The sequence below is a fragment of the Dendrobates tinctorius genome, unplaced genomic scaffold, assembly GCF_039654945.1.
Source record: "Dendrobates tinctorius isolate UK_male_01 unplaced genomic scaffold, ASM3965494v1 ptg000143l, whole genome shotgun sequence".
Lineage (NCBI taxonomy): Eukaryota > Metazoa > Chordata > Amphibia > Anura > Dendrobatidae > Dendrobates > Dendrobates tinctorius.
Window position 1 is genome coordinate 43,534,208 of NW_027361810.1, and position 16,298 is coordinate 43,550,505.

Genomic DNA, 16,298 nt, shown 5'->3' on the forward strand with positions numbered 1-16,298 from the left:
CTCTGATGCACCCTATCGGTTAACATTTGAATGAAATGAAACGCTATGGCAGGAAACCCAGTAGAACCCCACTACTGACACAGACATAAAAAGGTTAGACTGCAGTTTGCCGAAATGTACGTGAGAAAGCCAAAATCCTTCTGAGAAAGCGTCTTGTGGACAGATGAGACCAAGGTAGATCTTTTTGGTAAAGCACATCATTCTACTTTTAACCAAAAACGAAATAAGGCCTACATGGGAAAGAACACAATACCTATAGTCAAATATGGTGGATGTTCAAATATGTTCTGGGGTTGTTTTGATGCCTCTGGCACTGGGTGCTTTGACTGTGGTCAAGCCATCATAAAATCTGAAGATTACCAAAGGATTTCGGGTTTCAATGTAGTTCCCAATGTCTGAAAGCTGGGTTTGCAATGTAGGTCATGCTTCTTCCAGCAGGACAATGACCCCAACCATGCTTAATGAAGCAACCAGAAATGAATGGAAACAGCACAGGAAACTTCTGAAGTGGCCAGCAAAGGGTCCCGATCTAAATCCCATCAAACATCTGTGGAAGGATCTTAAAATTGCTGTTGGGAGAAGGCGCTTTCAAATATGAGAGACCTGGAGCAGTTTGCAAAAGAAGAGTGGTGGAAAATTCCAGCTGAGAGGTGTAAGAAGCTTGTTGACGGGTATAGGAAGCAATTGATTGCAGTTATTTATCCCAAAGGGTGTGCAACCAATTATTAAGTTTGAGGGTAACAACAATTTTGTCCAGCCCTTTTCAGGGGGTTTGTGTGAAATTTTGTTTAATTCGCTTTTTTTTTTTTTCATTGCAATAATTTTCTGGGAGAAGTACTTAAGGTATTTTTCTTGAACAATGCAAGGGTGCCGACACTTTCAACCATGACACTGTGTGTTGCGTAAAAATTTTCCAACGTTTCGAAAGGACTCACTTGATGGATTAACTGAAAGCATCTGGATAATGAAAACCAGGCCCACATCATTGAGCAAACCTAAAAAAAAAAAATGAAAAGGACTGAAAAAACTAGCGTTAAGATGGTGAATGAATTTAGTGTAAGCTTAAAAATGCCTAAAACTGAAATAAAAGCTGAAAGAATGACGAGTTGGAGACTTGTGGGTGAAGCACACCTATGCACATCCATGTAGTTTTGTCTCCAAACGTTCTGCTGCTTGGTGCCTCAGTTGCAGCAGCACAGTGTACCTAAAGTTATGATTTACCTTTTCATGCTATTAGTACTGATCGTTTAAGTAGTTTTTTAATTTTTATATGGATTTGCAGTGTTTTATGGTTTTTCTTAAGCATAAAGAATCGCTTAAAATTGTTTAAAAAAAAAACAAAAAACTTGCATTCAAGTCTAGGTTTAAGTATATAACCCGGGATAATTTGGTTGTCTCATGCACATTGCCCTTGTTTTAATACGGAGGTCTCTTAATTTAAGAAATATTGGCTGAAATTACATTGTGGTGTTTTTAAGACTCTTGTCTCTCGTAGTTCATTTATGAGGCCAAGTATAGACAGACCTAACAGGGATTCAATACTCATACTTATTATTTTTCAATTTTTTGGGATTTTGACCGCAAGGGCTACTACTTGTCAAAAGTGAGACCACTGGGAAGAAAGGTAGACTGTAATTTGTGGGTTAATTGCACCTCAGTTAAACCATAAAGATCAAATTTATTTGGATGGTTGATTTATTTTTCAGATTACCTGTACAAGCTATATTGGCCAAGCCACCCATCATTTGATGTGTCTGGTGTCCTCTCAACTCCTCCCACACAGATGATGTTGGGGGAGAGAAGGATCTCGGACAGTTGGCATTTCAGTACTTGGTTCTCTGGTCTATTTTCCCTGAATACCACTTTTGGAGTTGTCTCGTAACGGGTTTCTTGTCTCTGCTCTATGAAAATGCCCAAACCAATTGCTAATGTATATGGGGGAGTCCTGCGAATTAGCTGTTGGCCAAACAAATGTTCAGCCGACAGATATCTCATGTGTATGTCCAGCTTTAGAATGGGGTGATAACCCAATGTACTATATGGGTGTTTGTAGTTTACTTTATTATGTAAAAAAAAAAAAATACAACATAATACTTAAAGGGCCTCTGTCAGTAGGATCAACTATCATAAGCTCTATATGGGCATGTACAGTGACTTGCAAAAGTATTCACTCCCTTGGTGTGTTTTTTTTTTTACCTATTTTGTTACATTACAACCTGTTTAAATATTCTTGTAACATACGGTAGATCTCCCTGAGCATCTGCCTCCAGAGATTAAGAGACCACTGCAGTTTTATAGAAATCAGCTTCTCTACATGTCTGACAGCCATTCCATTCCAGTGTCAGTTGAATTCCAACCAGAGTACTCACTCAATGTGCTTCTGATTAGGTGATCACCTGAACCAAATCTTATTTAACAAAAGAAAGTATAAAAAAAAACCCTGCTGTGGTGTTAACAATCCTCTTGCAATAGGACAAGCTGGATGGCAAAACAAGTGCCAGTAATATCCCAAGAGTAATAGGAATGAAAAAATAACTTTTACCCATGCCAAAGGAGTTGAAAAGAAGGGCTCAATTCTGGCTTTACTTGCAGAGGGATACAGTGAGCATCAAGTTGCCTCCATCCTTTAAAACTTCTTAGGCGGCAGTCCACTACAACAAGGTCAAGCAGCAGACATTGGGGACAACAAAGCTACAGATCGGCAGAGGGCGAAAACGACTCTCCACTGACCGGGATGACCATCATCTTATTCGAATGTCACTCAGAAACCGCAGGATGACATCAAGTGATCTACAAAAGGAATGACAAATGGCAGCTGAGGTGAAGAGAAAGGCAAGAACAGCTTGTAACAGGCTCCTAGAGGCAGGGCTCAAGTCATGTAAAGCTAAAAAAAAAAAAAAAAAAGCCTTTCATCAACGAGAAGCAAAGGAGAGCCAGGCTGAAGTTTGCCAAAGACCATAAGGATTGGGCCATAGAGGACTGGAGTAAGATAATCTTCTCTGATGAGTCTAATCTTCAGCTTTGCCCAACACCTGGTCGTCTAATGGTTAGACAGAGACCTGGAGAGGTGTACAAGCCACAGTGTCTTGCACCCACTGTGAATTTTGGTGGCGGATCGGTGATGATCTGGGGATGCTTCAGCAAGGCTGGGATTAGGCAGGTTAATCTTTACGAAGGACGTATGAATCAAGCCACATACAAGGTTATCCTGGAAACAGTTGATTCCTTCTGCTCAGGCAATGTTCCCCAACTCTGAGGACTGTTTTTTCCAGCAGGACAATGCACCATGCCACACAGCTAGGTCAATCAATGTGTGGATGAAGGACAACCACATCAAATCCCTGTCATGGCCAGCCCAATCTCCAGACCTGAACTCCATTGAAAACCTCTGGAATGTAATCAAGAGGAAGATGGATAGTCACAAGCCATCAAATAAAGAAGATCTGCTTACATTTTTGTACCTGGAGTGGCATAAGGTCACCCAAAAGCAGTGTGAAAGACTGGTGGAAAGTATGCCAAGACGCAAGAAAGCTGTGATTAAAAATCATGGTTATTCCACAAAATATTGATTTCCAAACTCTTCCTGAGTTAAAACATTAGTATTGTTGTCTCTAAATGATTATGAACTTGTTTTCTTAGCATTATTTGATGTCTGCAAGCACTGCATTTTTTTAGTTATTTTGACCATTTCTCATTTTCCGAAAATATAAACAAAATTTAGTGCTTGGAAATTCGAAGACATGTCGGTAGTTTATAGAATAAATAATCATTTTACTCAAAAATATACCTACAAAGAGAAAAATCAGAAAAACTTCATTTTGCAGTGGTCTCTCAATTTTTGCTAGAACTGTATGTCAGGAGAGCAGACTGTCAGTCATTACGTGTCTCACACTGGTAATGCCACTTTTCATTTACAATAATCTCTGGAGGCAGATTCCCAGAGAGATCTATATCCCACCCATAGACCTTAGTAGCTCAGTTACATACTAAATGAAAACATGGATTTCTCTGCATGAAAACATTGGATTTCAGATATCGAGTTATCATTTTATTCAACTTTCTATGACCTTCATGGCTTTGCAGAGGTGATCCTACTGACAGATTTACTTGAAGGTCAACAATTCTTTTTTTGTTAAGGGCCTGTCACACTAAGCGATATCGCTATAACGTCACTAGTTTTGTGACGTTATAGCGATATTGCTATGTCTGATACTTACCTCCGACTGCTCCCCCGCTGGTTATCGCTGATCGTGCGAGAACGTCCTGAGCCGTTTCTCATTGTCAGCTTCCTGCTGGCGCTTCCTGCTGTGGAGACGAGCGACGCGGGGCGAGAGGACGTCAGGATCACCTCGTCTGACAGGTAACGACTCCCGACCGCTGCTATGTCGCTGGTGAGATCTGCCTGTGTGGCAGCTCACTAGCGACCACTTAGCGATGCACCAGTGATCCTGACCGCGTCATATCGCTGGTCGGGATCGCTGGTGAGTCGCTAAGTGTGACAGCACCTTTAGTTGTACGCCTTCCCATGTCTCAAGCTTTAAATTGGATGGAAGAGATTTGAGGGTCAAGTCTGTGCTCGTAATCTGGAGGTCTGTTGGGTTGAATGATCTCCACCGCAAGCCAAATCAAATTAGGGTATATGAGGTCATGAATAACTGGCCAAAATTAAATTTTCAGCTTTAGGCAGAGCGAATCTGTAAAATTTTATATGGCATAGATCTGTTTGTTGTAGAACATATATGCCGTGGAAAGTAAATTTAATAATATTGTACATTTATATACAAGTGGAAGGAGCAGGAGAAAATACAAAGAATGGCTTATTCCTTCAATTATCATACCTTCTTCCTTAAAGGCTCCTACAAAAAAAAACAGTAGAGCTCAGTCATTTATTGTAAATAGATATTTGACAAAACCTGAAACTTAATATGTTGCTGATTGTCATTCGGCTAAATGGGTCTGATTAGAATTTGTAAGATAATCATTATAATAGTGAAGAATCTTCCCCGGGCCTCTCGGAGCAGATGAAAGCTTTGGGATTCTTCAAGAAGAACATCAGGATAGAATAAAAGTTTGAGGTTTTTTTTTTTCCTTCTGTTTCTGCATCTCCACCCTCTCAAAGGAAACAGAGACACACAATACTCGTGTATGGGAAACGGTTACATAATCGGAGAGAGTTTTGCATCCCGGGCCGTGGAATTTACCCTTATAACAGAGCTACTTATATATTTGCTGCTGTAATGGTTACACTTCCATCCCACAAAGAGATCTTTGCTTTCCCTATTATTATGTTTTTTTTATTTTTTTTAAATGCCAAAAATCTGCATTTTATTTTGAAATTACGGTCCTATTTTACACAACCATATTATGGCTTTAGATGTACTGAGATATAAGGCACCCACAGAAGTCTGGAGAACCTCATTGTTAATCATGCACCTTCATCCAGAGGTTTTATGTCAAACCATTACACTCCAGGTGGGAATGCAGCATCCCTTTAACTCTAGTTTTTTGGCATCAAAGAGGTACAAATCGTATTTGCACGAACATGTTGTGACTTTAAGGCCACATTCACACTATCGGGATTTAGTCAGTATTTTACAACAGTATTTATAAGCCAAAACCAGAATTATTTTTTTTTTCATTCAACAAGCCTTTTTCACTTGTTCATCAAGGTGATTTGCCGGCCAGATTAAACATGCCGAATAATCTTGAAATAAGTGTTTTTTTTGGAATGCACTTTCCCAATGATCAGCAAATATAAAGGGCCCTAACACATTTCGGATCTATTTCTTCCTTTACATGAGAGGTCGGTTGACTTTTTATCGTAGTAACATTTTCTACGACCTCCCATGAAGCCAGCGTGCAAGAAAGAAGGAAAACAGGACACCTCTGATATAACATAGACCTGCTCAAAAACTGATATCCTGCATCCAGTGGACAAGGGGGAAATATCTCTGCAATATGGCGCCTCATGGAGATGCCATATGGCGGCACACTACCAAGAGAAACGATAGGGACTCAACAGATCTTTATAGAAGTAATAACATGTACATTCTAGTTTAGATTTTGTGTAAACTGTGTTTCCCGTTACTGTTTTTTTTTTTTTTGGTTGCTTAGACTGTCATTTTAGTCTAAGGTCATATTCCCATGTTTAGTATTTTTCTGATGCAAGGAAATGCAGATTGTTGGCAGAAAAATGCTGTTAAAATAAACTCGTTTTTATGGTCATATTTTTTTTTTTTTTTTACCCTTCATTTGAATGAGTAAAAACATGCTGCAACAAAACATTAAAAACCTTGACATCCTGCAGATAAGGAAGGAAAAAATGCAGCATGTACATGAGATTTCAGAAATCTCATTCACATTGCTGCTACTGTAAATGCTTTTTTTTTTTCTTCCTGTGGAAAAAACACAACGTGTGAACAAACCTTAAGGCTGTGTTCACACTAGGCGGTCTTTCTGCCTTTTTTAAATGTGTTCTTTATGCAAATTTTCAGCTGCAGTTTACAGTACCAGCAAATTTCAGAAATCTCATGCACACAGATTTTTTTTTTTTTGTGCTTTAGGCTGTGCCCACGTAAGCGTTTTTTTAGCGTTTTTTAAGCGGTTTTACCGGCAAAAACACTTAAAAATCGCTTAAAGAAGCATCCCATTCATTTTAATGCGTTTTGCACTTTTTGTGCATATTGATGCGTTTTTTTCCACGAAAAAAACGCTTCGTGGTAAAAAACGCAGCATGCTCATTAATTTTGCGGAAAAGTCCGCGTTTTTAGCTATTTTCTGTGTGTCTGGGGACACGCGGGAAAAAAAGGCATCAAAAACGCCCGGAAAACGTGGAAAAAAACACGCGTTTTCTGGGAAGGATTCCGGTTTTGATGCAGAAATTTTCTGCATACGTGGGCACATAGCCTTACTTGGTTTTTGAAAAATAGATCATGTCACTTCTTTCCACGGTTTTCACCCATTGAAAGGTAATGGGTGGTGAAATAAAACGCAGCAAGAAAAAACAAGCAAAACCTGCTTTTTTTTTCTGCAGCTCCTTTACTGCCAAGAGCAGGTTTTGCTGCAGAAAAACAACTAGTGTGAACATAGCCTAATAGTCAATCTGTCAGCAGCATTGTTTCTTGAGACTCTGCCGCCATTGTGTGTTACTAAGGGTATGTGCACACGTTGCGGATTCTGCTGCGGATTATTCCGCGCGGATTTCACTAAATCCGCAGGTAAAATAACCTGCATTTTACCTGCGGATTTAGTGCAGATTTACTGCTGATTTTCTGCAGATTTTGTGTGGATTTCACATGCGTTTTTACACCTGCGGATTCCTATAATGGAAGAGGTGTAAAAATGCTGCGGAATCCATACAAAGAATTGACATGCCGCGGATTCAAAACTGCAACAAATCTGCGCGGAAAAATCCGCAGCATGTGCACAGCATTTTTTATTTTACATTGAATATAATGGTACTGTACACCGCAGGAGAATCTGCTGCAGATCCTCAGTGCTAGATCCTCTGCGGATCCGCAGCAGAATCCGCAACGTGTGCACAGACACTAAAACTTTCACCTATCAGAAAATATTTGCGCTGATGGATAATGGAGGCACTATCATTCCTGTATATTATTATTTTTTTATTATTACTAACCTTTTGCTTATTAAAGGGAATTTGTCACCTACTTTTGACGGGCGATGAAAACGAGGTCGGTCCGATGGGCGGTGTTCCAGATGTGTACCGGCTCCCCATCCTTGGCCGCCAGTTTTTTGAGGAATAGGAGTAGGTCTCCACCATTTGTTGCACGTGCACTAAGCATTCTTGGCTAGCGCACGCGCAGTATGCTTTGCCCAACTGCGGACAAAGCCGAAAAGGCTGACTGCGTTGGTTAACAAAGCCCCGGAACACAGCAAAATACTTCCGGGGCTTTGTTAACCGGCGCATGCGCAGTCAGGCTTTTCGGCTTTGCCCGCAGTTGGGCAAAGCATACTGCGCGTGCGCTAGCTAAGAATGCTTGGCGCACGCGCAACAAATAGCGGGGACTAACTCCTATTCCTCAAAAAACTGCAGACGGTGGCCAAATATGGGGAGGCTGCACACATGGGGAACATCGGACCGGACCGACCTTGTTTTCATCGCCCGCCAAAAGTAGGTGACAGATTACCTTTGAAACAAGAATTGAAAAAGTCAGACTTGCAAAACCTAGAGTAAGATGATTGGGAGCCGAAGCGACAATTGAGCTTTTATTTGTGGATATGTATGAAAACGCTCGGCCCCGCTCCTCGGTCCTGAATATTTCAGTGTGTTTACGGACCCGTCGCAACCTGAATGTTTCATATTCATGCCATATGTGCAAAAAAACGCTGAGATCATTACTTTGATCAAGTATTCGCTCCACTTATTAGGAGGCCCTCCCATGGCTGCTCGTTTCCTTACTGAGCCCTTCATTCTTATTTAAAACTTCTTGAGTAGCTCCATTGTCTTTTGATTGCCGCAACATTTGTGCAGCTGTTTTCACTGATTAGAACTGGCAAGAAAACATCATTTTTTTTTCCCTCCTTCTTATAATATTTCAATCTGCTGAATATATTTACATTGTAGTTACAAGGATGCTTGGCAACGATCATGTGTATTTACATATTCCACCAAGTTGCTCGATATTTGACACCTCTAAATTAAGTGTTTTACCTATATATTCCCCTTCATTCTAGCATGTTATTTGCATATGTACACAAAAGTCAATGTTTGTTTTAATAGATCTGTTAGGTTGTTTTTTTGTAGATTTTTTTTTTTTTTTTTTCCCAATTTATAAAACTTTTTCTTTATTTTTTTAGATTTGGAGGGGTAAGCATTAATATCAAATTGTAACTCATCAAACCAACGATGGATCCATTCTGCTTTAGAGCGGAGAGAAAATGGCTTCTATGCTAAGTTCACAAAGTGTTTGAGAACTTTTTATTTCTTTTTTTTTGGGGTGGGGGGGATGGGAACCACTCTAAATACTCCTGAAAAACACTTGGAAAACTGTTCCTATTCAATATATTTAAGACATTTTATTCTTCTGTTAACATAGGGACTTTTCTGAGCATCTTTTTTTTTTTTTTTCCTGAAGAAGTTTGAAAAGTATTTAGTGATTGTTGGATGGGGGGGTGTTTTTTTTTTTTTATTATTTTTTTTAATCCATTGTACTAGAATACTCAGAAATGTCGTTTTACACGACTTCTTCAATGATGTGCTATTGATTTATGCAAAGATTGTTGATGGTACAGTTCAGATTTTCAGGTTTGATCAACTCCATTTATGATTGTTCTTTTTTTACGGAATATTTGGAATATTGATTAGACCTTTTGGAGTCGGGAACAACTCGTTCTTATGAACCACTTAGTTGACTAACTTGATGGACGTTGCTGCTGCTACAGAAGCGGTAGTCAGGGCAGGGTTGTCTTATGAAGTTAAATAGAAAAGGAAAGAAACTTTTTTAAAAAAATAAAATAAAATTGTTAAATTTTTCAAAAGTAATTGTGTCTTTTTCAGTTATTTGGGCATCATACCATTTTTAAAGTGGTTGTCTGAGGATATAACAAGTTAATAGGTGATAACTTGCTGATCGGTGGGTGTCCAAGCACTGGAAATAACGCCAATCGGCAGAACGGGGAACTTTTACTACAAGGCTATGTTAACATGTCGAGTAGTTAGCCATTAACAAAAAAATTGTTGTATCCATTCTAACTGAAGATTACTGGACATGTGAGCATTGCCTTAGAATGGAACACAGTGCACATGTTTTGACCATCGCTCCATTTAATCCCTATGGGACTCTGCTTTTTCCAGCCGACTAATATGGAATGAATGGAGCTGCAGTCCGGCGTCCGACCTGCCGCATCCTCTTGTTACAGGGATAAAAGTTCCCCTTATCTGCTGATCGCCCTCAAGACTGATATCCGACTGCTTCCGAGAGGAAATAAGTTAGTTTCCTCCCGGTAGCCGCACTCCAGTAAGGCGGCTGGGCAGTATTGTGATGCAGATTGTCCCCATATCTGCAGGTATACTGGTTTCCAATATGGCAAGCTCACGTATAATGGTACTTAAAAATGTAATTTTCTGTATGTCATTAGGAATAAATAACATTGTGTATCCTATTAATTTTTTTTATTCTTTTTAATCTCTAGGAGATGACGATGAAGAGGAAACTGTTGTACCAAAGCAGTCAGCTGCACCTGAAGAGGAGAAACCTGCAAAGAAGGAGGAGAAAAGTGAATGTAATGTCTATTATTATTATTATTATTATTATTATTATTATTATTATTATTATTGTCCTTGTGTGTTTTGGGGTCTTCCCGACAGTTTTTGGCTTACAATCGATCACTTTCCAAGAACCTAAAACAAGTGATGTATAAAGGCCTGGTCACAATTTAGTATTTTCTACTTGGGTCGCACCGATATCCCATAACGACACATGATTTTGGTTGCACATTCTAACGGTCATACAAGACATTGTTGGTCGGAGTCGTACAGTGCAAGCGGTGCTACTGAGTATCTCTTGGCTTTAGCTTTATTGAAGGTGGTGGGACGAGGTCTTATGGATGATACACTTCTGCTATAGTTGGTAGGAGGCAATGTTCAGAAAATACTCTCAACTCTTACCTAATCCGGATTGTAGATGTCTCCAGTCAGACATTGACCCTTTCCCGGTTTAATGAAGGGTAGTCTGACTGCAGTCTATCCTGACTCCTATGTACACATGCATGCTCCGTTAGGTCGAGTGTGCACGTGTTTTTACTAGGAAGACGGGTGTAAGCTGCACCTCTGGTGACAAACACATTGCTTGATCCTCATCTCACTTGACATTTGCCATCGGAAAAAAAAAATCAAGAGGCGCCACAAACACAAGCAGGTTTGACTTGTATAAATCTAATGTATATGACCACCACAAGCTTATATGTCGCCGACCAGGTCATAATAATTTTGAAAGGAGCCATTTTCTCAGATGACTTCAATTGCCATGATTATGATGATGTCTGGTTGGCGTGTGTAAAGCACAAGCAGCATTTCTTTTATAGCAATTAGTGATATTTATCCTCTGATTAATAATCCTATACATTATTCCCACAGTGCCCCCACACGAGCTCACAGAAGAGGAGAAACAGCAGATCGTTCACACCGAAGAATTTATTAGTTTCATTGACCACAGCACAAGAATCGTGGAGCGCGCCCTGTCTGAGCAAGTCAACATCTTCTTTGATTACAGCGGCCGAGACTTGGAAGAGAAAGAAGGGTAATTACGGAAGACGGAATATCCATTCTAATCTTCTCTTGTAGAATTAGGTTCATGCACATTTTACATTCCAGCTAATCATTGTTGATGTTTTCTGTATTTAACAGGGAAATACAAGCGGGTGCAAAGTTATCGCTGAATAGGCAATTCTTTGATGAGCGTTGGTCGAAGCATCGCGTCGTCAGCTGCTTGGATTGGTCTTCTCAGGTACGAAGATTGCACCAGAATCATTTTCTTTTTAAAGGGGAAATGTAACTTTTAACTGGTCTTATGTAGGAGATATTTTTGGCGTGACCTGTACACAGTCGTGTAGTTTTTGCCAAATACTAGATTAGCAGTAATGCAGTCTGCTAGTTATCCAGTGGTGTTTTACAATTTGTACCGTCACATATTGTCGTGGAGATCGGTCAATCGATCAACATCCAAGACACTAAGTGATGTCACAAAGGGAAATGTGCTTTGTTGCTTATATTAAATGATCCTTCATCATGGGTATACATAATATAGATGTCCATATACACCAATGATGAAGAATCATGTAGTAATCTACTATTCACTACTGTCCCCTTCATTCACCCATTAGGTAACTTCAAGGGAATGCGAAGTGTTTAGGACCATTTTAAGTCAATTATTGGAGTCAATTTTTTAGTTTCCCCTCTTAAGTCATAGACATGAATTTAATTACTTCTATCTTAAATTGATATTACATCAGCCTTCACATTTGCTTCTCACTGATGTATCACAATAGTTTATTGCAAAGTTTTGCTTGGTTTTTTTTAAAAAACAAAACAAATAAAAATCTAAGAGCAATGCGGCTTCTAGCTATCTCTTAGATGCACCAGTTGTAATGGACTTCTTTGCAACTTACCAGTGTTTTTACCATGAAGATAAGTTTTGAGATAATGGAAAATAAAAAGACTAGTGAGCAAAATGCATCTAAGGATGTGCAAGATTATGAAGAAAAAAAATCTAATCTAAGTAATCCTAGCCTAATTTTTTATTTACTTGCCAATTAATAATTTTTAACTGTGCATGCTGCCATATTGTGATAAGCATTATTTGTGCACTGTGCAACCTTATTATTTTGGCACCGCATTATATGTTTAGGTGTATATTGGGGCGGTAATTATATTATTGATGACTTGCATGTACATATATATTAAAGGCAGAAAAAAAAAGTTTTGATGCGTTCCAGATGCAGTTATATATAATGTATAGTGATGAGCGAACGTGCTCGGATAAGGTGTTATCTGAGCATGCTCAGGTGCTAACCGAGTGACTTTGCCGTGTCGCAACACTTGCAGGGATTTCCTTTTTGTTAGGCTGATCTTTGCGAACACAAGTACATTATTGGGGCATATATGAGTGCATCAGGAGAGCATCTAAGCGGTTTATTCTTATTCTGAAGTGGACAACCCCTTTTAATGCCATCGCATATTTTCATTTCTCTGACAGTACCCAGAGTTGCTGGTTGCATCATACAACAACAACGAGGACGCCCCGCATGAACCAGATGGCGTGGCTCTCGTTTGGAACATGAAATATAAGAAGACAACCCCGGAGTATGTGTTTCACTGCCAGGTATGAAAGCGGACATATTATGCTAATCATTTGCCTTCATGCTGGGCTGTGCCCCCTAATACTAGTTAGCATAATTATTTCATTGCCCCTATGTAAACCACATGCATTTACAAACATATGTTGACTGAGCCCTTCATCAGTTCAGAAAGAAATGCATATATGTTTATTTTTTTTTCTTCTGGACCTGCTGACATTATTCACATGGTATAGAGAAGCCAAAATCCTGCATGCTATGTCCCTTCTGATTTTTATTAATTCAAGCCTTCCCAGGCCCAGAGGAAAAAAAAAAAACCGCTCACCGCTTTCTCATGCCAGACGATAGGTTTTTTGGGCCATTAAGAGAGAAGAACGTTGCCCGAGGTGATGGAAACAGACTTGTTTAAGTGGAAACACATGCTCTGAATGTGATCGAAATACGAAATAAAGAGAAAAAAGCTTAAATGTGTTTGCCAACAAGTGAGCAGCTTCTATTTTCTGGTTGTCAAATTTTGCTGAGTTTATTGTGATGGATTAAATGTAGCGTGTAATCCGGAGCTGTCGGATTACTGTCAGAGCACGGTAGAGATGACTGACAAATGTTAATTTTGCTGAAACTGATAGGAGAAAAACCCTTAAACATTTCTGAGTTTAAAAACTATATTTTCCGTTTTTTTTTTTTTTTATTTCTCCCTCTTTGAAAATTTGCAATAGTTTTACTTAATAGTTGGGAACTGCTACAAGATGTCACAGTCAGTCATCCGCACAGTAAAACTGTGCAAACAAGCAGAGGAATGTCTTGTAGACCAGCTGGATAGGCGAGAGGCCACACAAGGGAGCGTGACTGCACCAGATATCTGCACTAACGACAACCTATCTGCGGAAATAATGGAAATCTCCTGGAAAGTGTTTTTTTTAGATATCTTTGGATGTCTAACCTAAAGTGCGGTTACAGGGAGAAAATGAAGTTATATTTTCCCTGCAGCCACTTGCGTCCAGTCATCAGGCGGCACCGGGGCTGTGACAGTCACTGCTCGCTGTTCTCGCTCCCTCCTGCACCTTGATGGACAGCCTGCTCTGCATACTCACCAGATGTCAGTCAAAGAGTAGGGGGAGTGAGCACCTCTCCAGGTGATTGACAGGTCTCTAGTGTGTGTACATTGGGAGAGACCTTCCAATCAACTAGAGAGGTGTAAGGAGAAGAGTGAGCGTGCTCCGATAAGGTGTTATCTGAGCATACTTGTGTGCTAAAAGAGTGACTTGGGGGTCCTGAAATAATATGTTAGAGTCCCTGTGGCTGTTCAACAACCGCAACATATGCAGGGATTACCTATCAAACAGGCAATCCCTGCATGTGTTGCAGCTGTTAAACAGCCGTGAGACTTAGCCGCCTGGACTTGAATATATTTTTTGAGCACACCGAAGACACTCAGCACTCGAAAATGCTCAGATAACACGTTATCCCAGCACGTTCGCTCATCACTAGAGAAGACACCTGGGAGAATCCTGCCAGACTAGTCTGGTTTCTTCTCATGGTCTTCGTCCGGCTCTTTGAGCTATCTTTCAGAGCTGCGTTTCAGAGAATAATGTATCTCCTGTCCATGGTTTGGGCAGCATGTTTTTCTTTGATATAAAAAAAAAACTTGAACATTTCTTACACCAACCACTAGCCCTAATTTAGGACTTTTTTTTTTTTCTTTTGGAAATATAGACATTAGCAACTAAAGATGGAGATTGACTATTTTTTATTTTTTTTTTTCTTTTGGTCTAAAAAGTTTCTGAGCTTCTAATCTGGGCAAGGGTTATTTTTGAAGGGTGGGGGAGGAGGTGAGCTGTGACATCAACTTTCTCGATCGCTTCATTGGGGGACACAGGAACCAAGGGTGTATGCTGCTGCCACTAGGAGGCTCACACTATGTACATAAGAATATTAGCTCCTCCTCTGCAGTATACATCCCACCGACTGGCGCTGAATTAGTCAGTTTAGCTTAGTGTCAGTAGGAGGTGGACACGGGTCTTTCATTAGACCCCTATCTACATCAGCGTGCGTCGTTCCCTTGCAGGTTTCAGAGTGATACAGAGTGAACAGTCACATCTGTACTCCCACAAAGAGACTATGAGTATGGCATGTGCTGCCACCCCGTATCCTCATAGGTCTAGCCGGCAGGATCAAGAACTAAATAGATCCTAGCCTATGCTCATACCCACTCGCCCACCAGAGCCTGTCGGTAGATGGAGGCACGGACGTCCGCTGAAGGGTGCGGACGTCTTATTTCCTCACTGGATGTAAGGTACAGCACGGCTCCATGGGTCCTAATGCAGCAAACGCTGGCTCAGACATCGGACGTTGCAGCGTCCGCAGCCCTGGGCTCTCAGAGCGCCGCGACTGAGCGACCTGGATTTGTGGTACCTTTCCTTTCAGGGGAAGCCCGGTGACAGCGCTGCTCCAGGGGTCCTAAGTCAGCAAGCGCTGGCTTAGGCATCGGATGTTGCGGCATCTCCAGCCCCGTGCCCTCATAGCGCCGCGACAGTGTGGCTGGCGGGATACCTCCGCGCCGCACCGCGCCCCTCCGGCGGCCGCCACTTCAAATTTAGGCCCTGGGTTCTGTTCGGGCCTTGTGCTGGCCGAGGCCACGCCCCCTCGCTCAGGCGGGCTTTCTCCCGCCCGTCCTGTACCTCCCTCCGCCACACTAAGGGGACTAGGGGCAGTGAATGGTTCCGCCCTCTCCCCCCAGCCGTCCTATGGGCTCCGAGCGGGTCTTTTACAGGGGGAGCGTCCAAGCGCGGTTGTTTCGCCCATCTTCTCCTCTGCAGAGCGCGTCTTCTCCCAGGCATCCGCCATTTTCTTCAGCCTGAGAGTCGGTCGCCTTCCCTGTCTACTGGAGCCGTTCCCAAGTGAGCCGAGCAATAGCTGAAAGTCGCTTCATAGGTGCCGTGAGTAGCTCTGCACTGCAGACTGACACCCTCCTCAGCTCTTGGTCCCCTAACCGTCTGGCGCCGCTTAGTGGGTTAGCTCACCATGTCTAATTCTAAGCCACTTCGCTCTTGCCCCCCAACTTCCTCTTCATCCTCAGCTGTGGTCAGTCACTTTGCATGTTCTGCTTGCAAACGCAAATTTCCATCGGGCCAGTCTTCTCCCCTCTGTCAGGACTTGCAGCAACCCCATTGATCCCACCGCTCAGGAGCCACCGGCTGGCCCAGGTGAGAATGAGACCCCTATTCCAGAGTGGGCTTCCTCTCTTTCTCAATCTGTGGCAGATCTCTCTAAGGTGTCTCAGACCCTGGTTTCTGTACTTGATAAGTTGCCCCTGCAGACTTCCGCAGGGCCCAGCAGGCCACAGGAGCTCCGGTTGAGCCTACCAACATTTAGCCGCAAAAGATCCAGACAGGGGCACCTCTCCGATTCGTCTTCTCGCTCCGTCTCGCCCCATATCCCATCACAGCGGCCCGGGTCTGACAGATCCTCTTCTGAACCAGGCG

At 41.6% G+C, this 16,298-nt stretch overlaps 1 protein-coding gene across 7 annotated transcripts in view; it reads left to right on the forward strand.

Annotated features, from left to right (window-relative positions):
• Positions 1-16,298, forward strand: part of DYNC1I2 (dynein cytoplasmic 1 intermediate chain 2) — a 128,750-nt gene that overhangs the window by 80,699 nt on the left and 31,753 nt on the right. For all 7 annotated transcript variants that reach the window (XM_073545866.1, XM_073545868.1, XM_073545872.1 and 4 more), the window contains 4 exons: positions 10,156-10,245; positions 11,099-11,261; positions 11,369-11,468; positions 12,717-12,842. In XM_073545866.1, the coding sequence (XP_073401967.1) occupies positions 10,156-10,245; positions 11,099-11,261; positions 11,369-11,468; positions 12,717-12,842 (479 nt within the window). The remainder of the gene's footprint in view (positions 1-10,155; positions 10,246-11,098; positions 11,262-11,368; positions 11,469-12,716; positions 12,843-16,298) is intronic.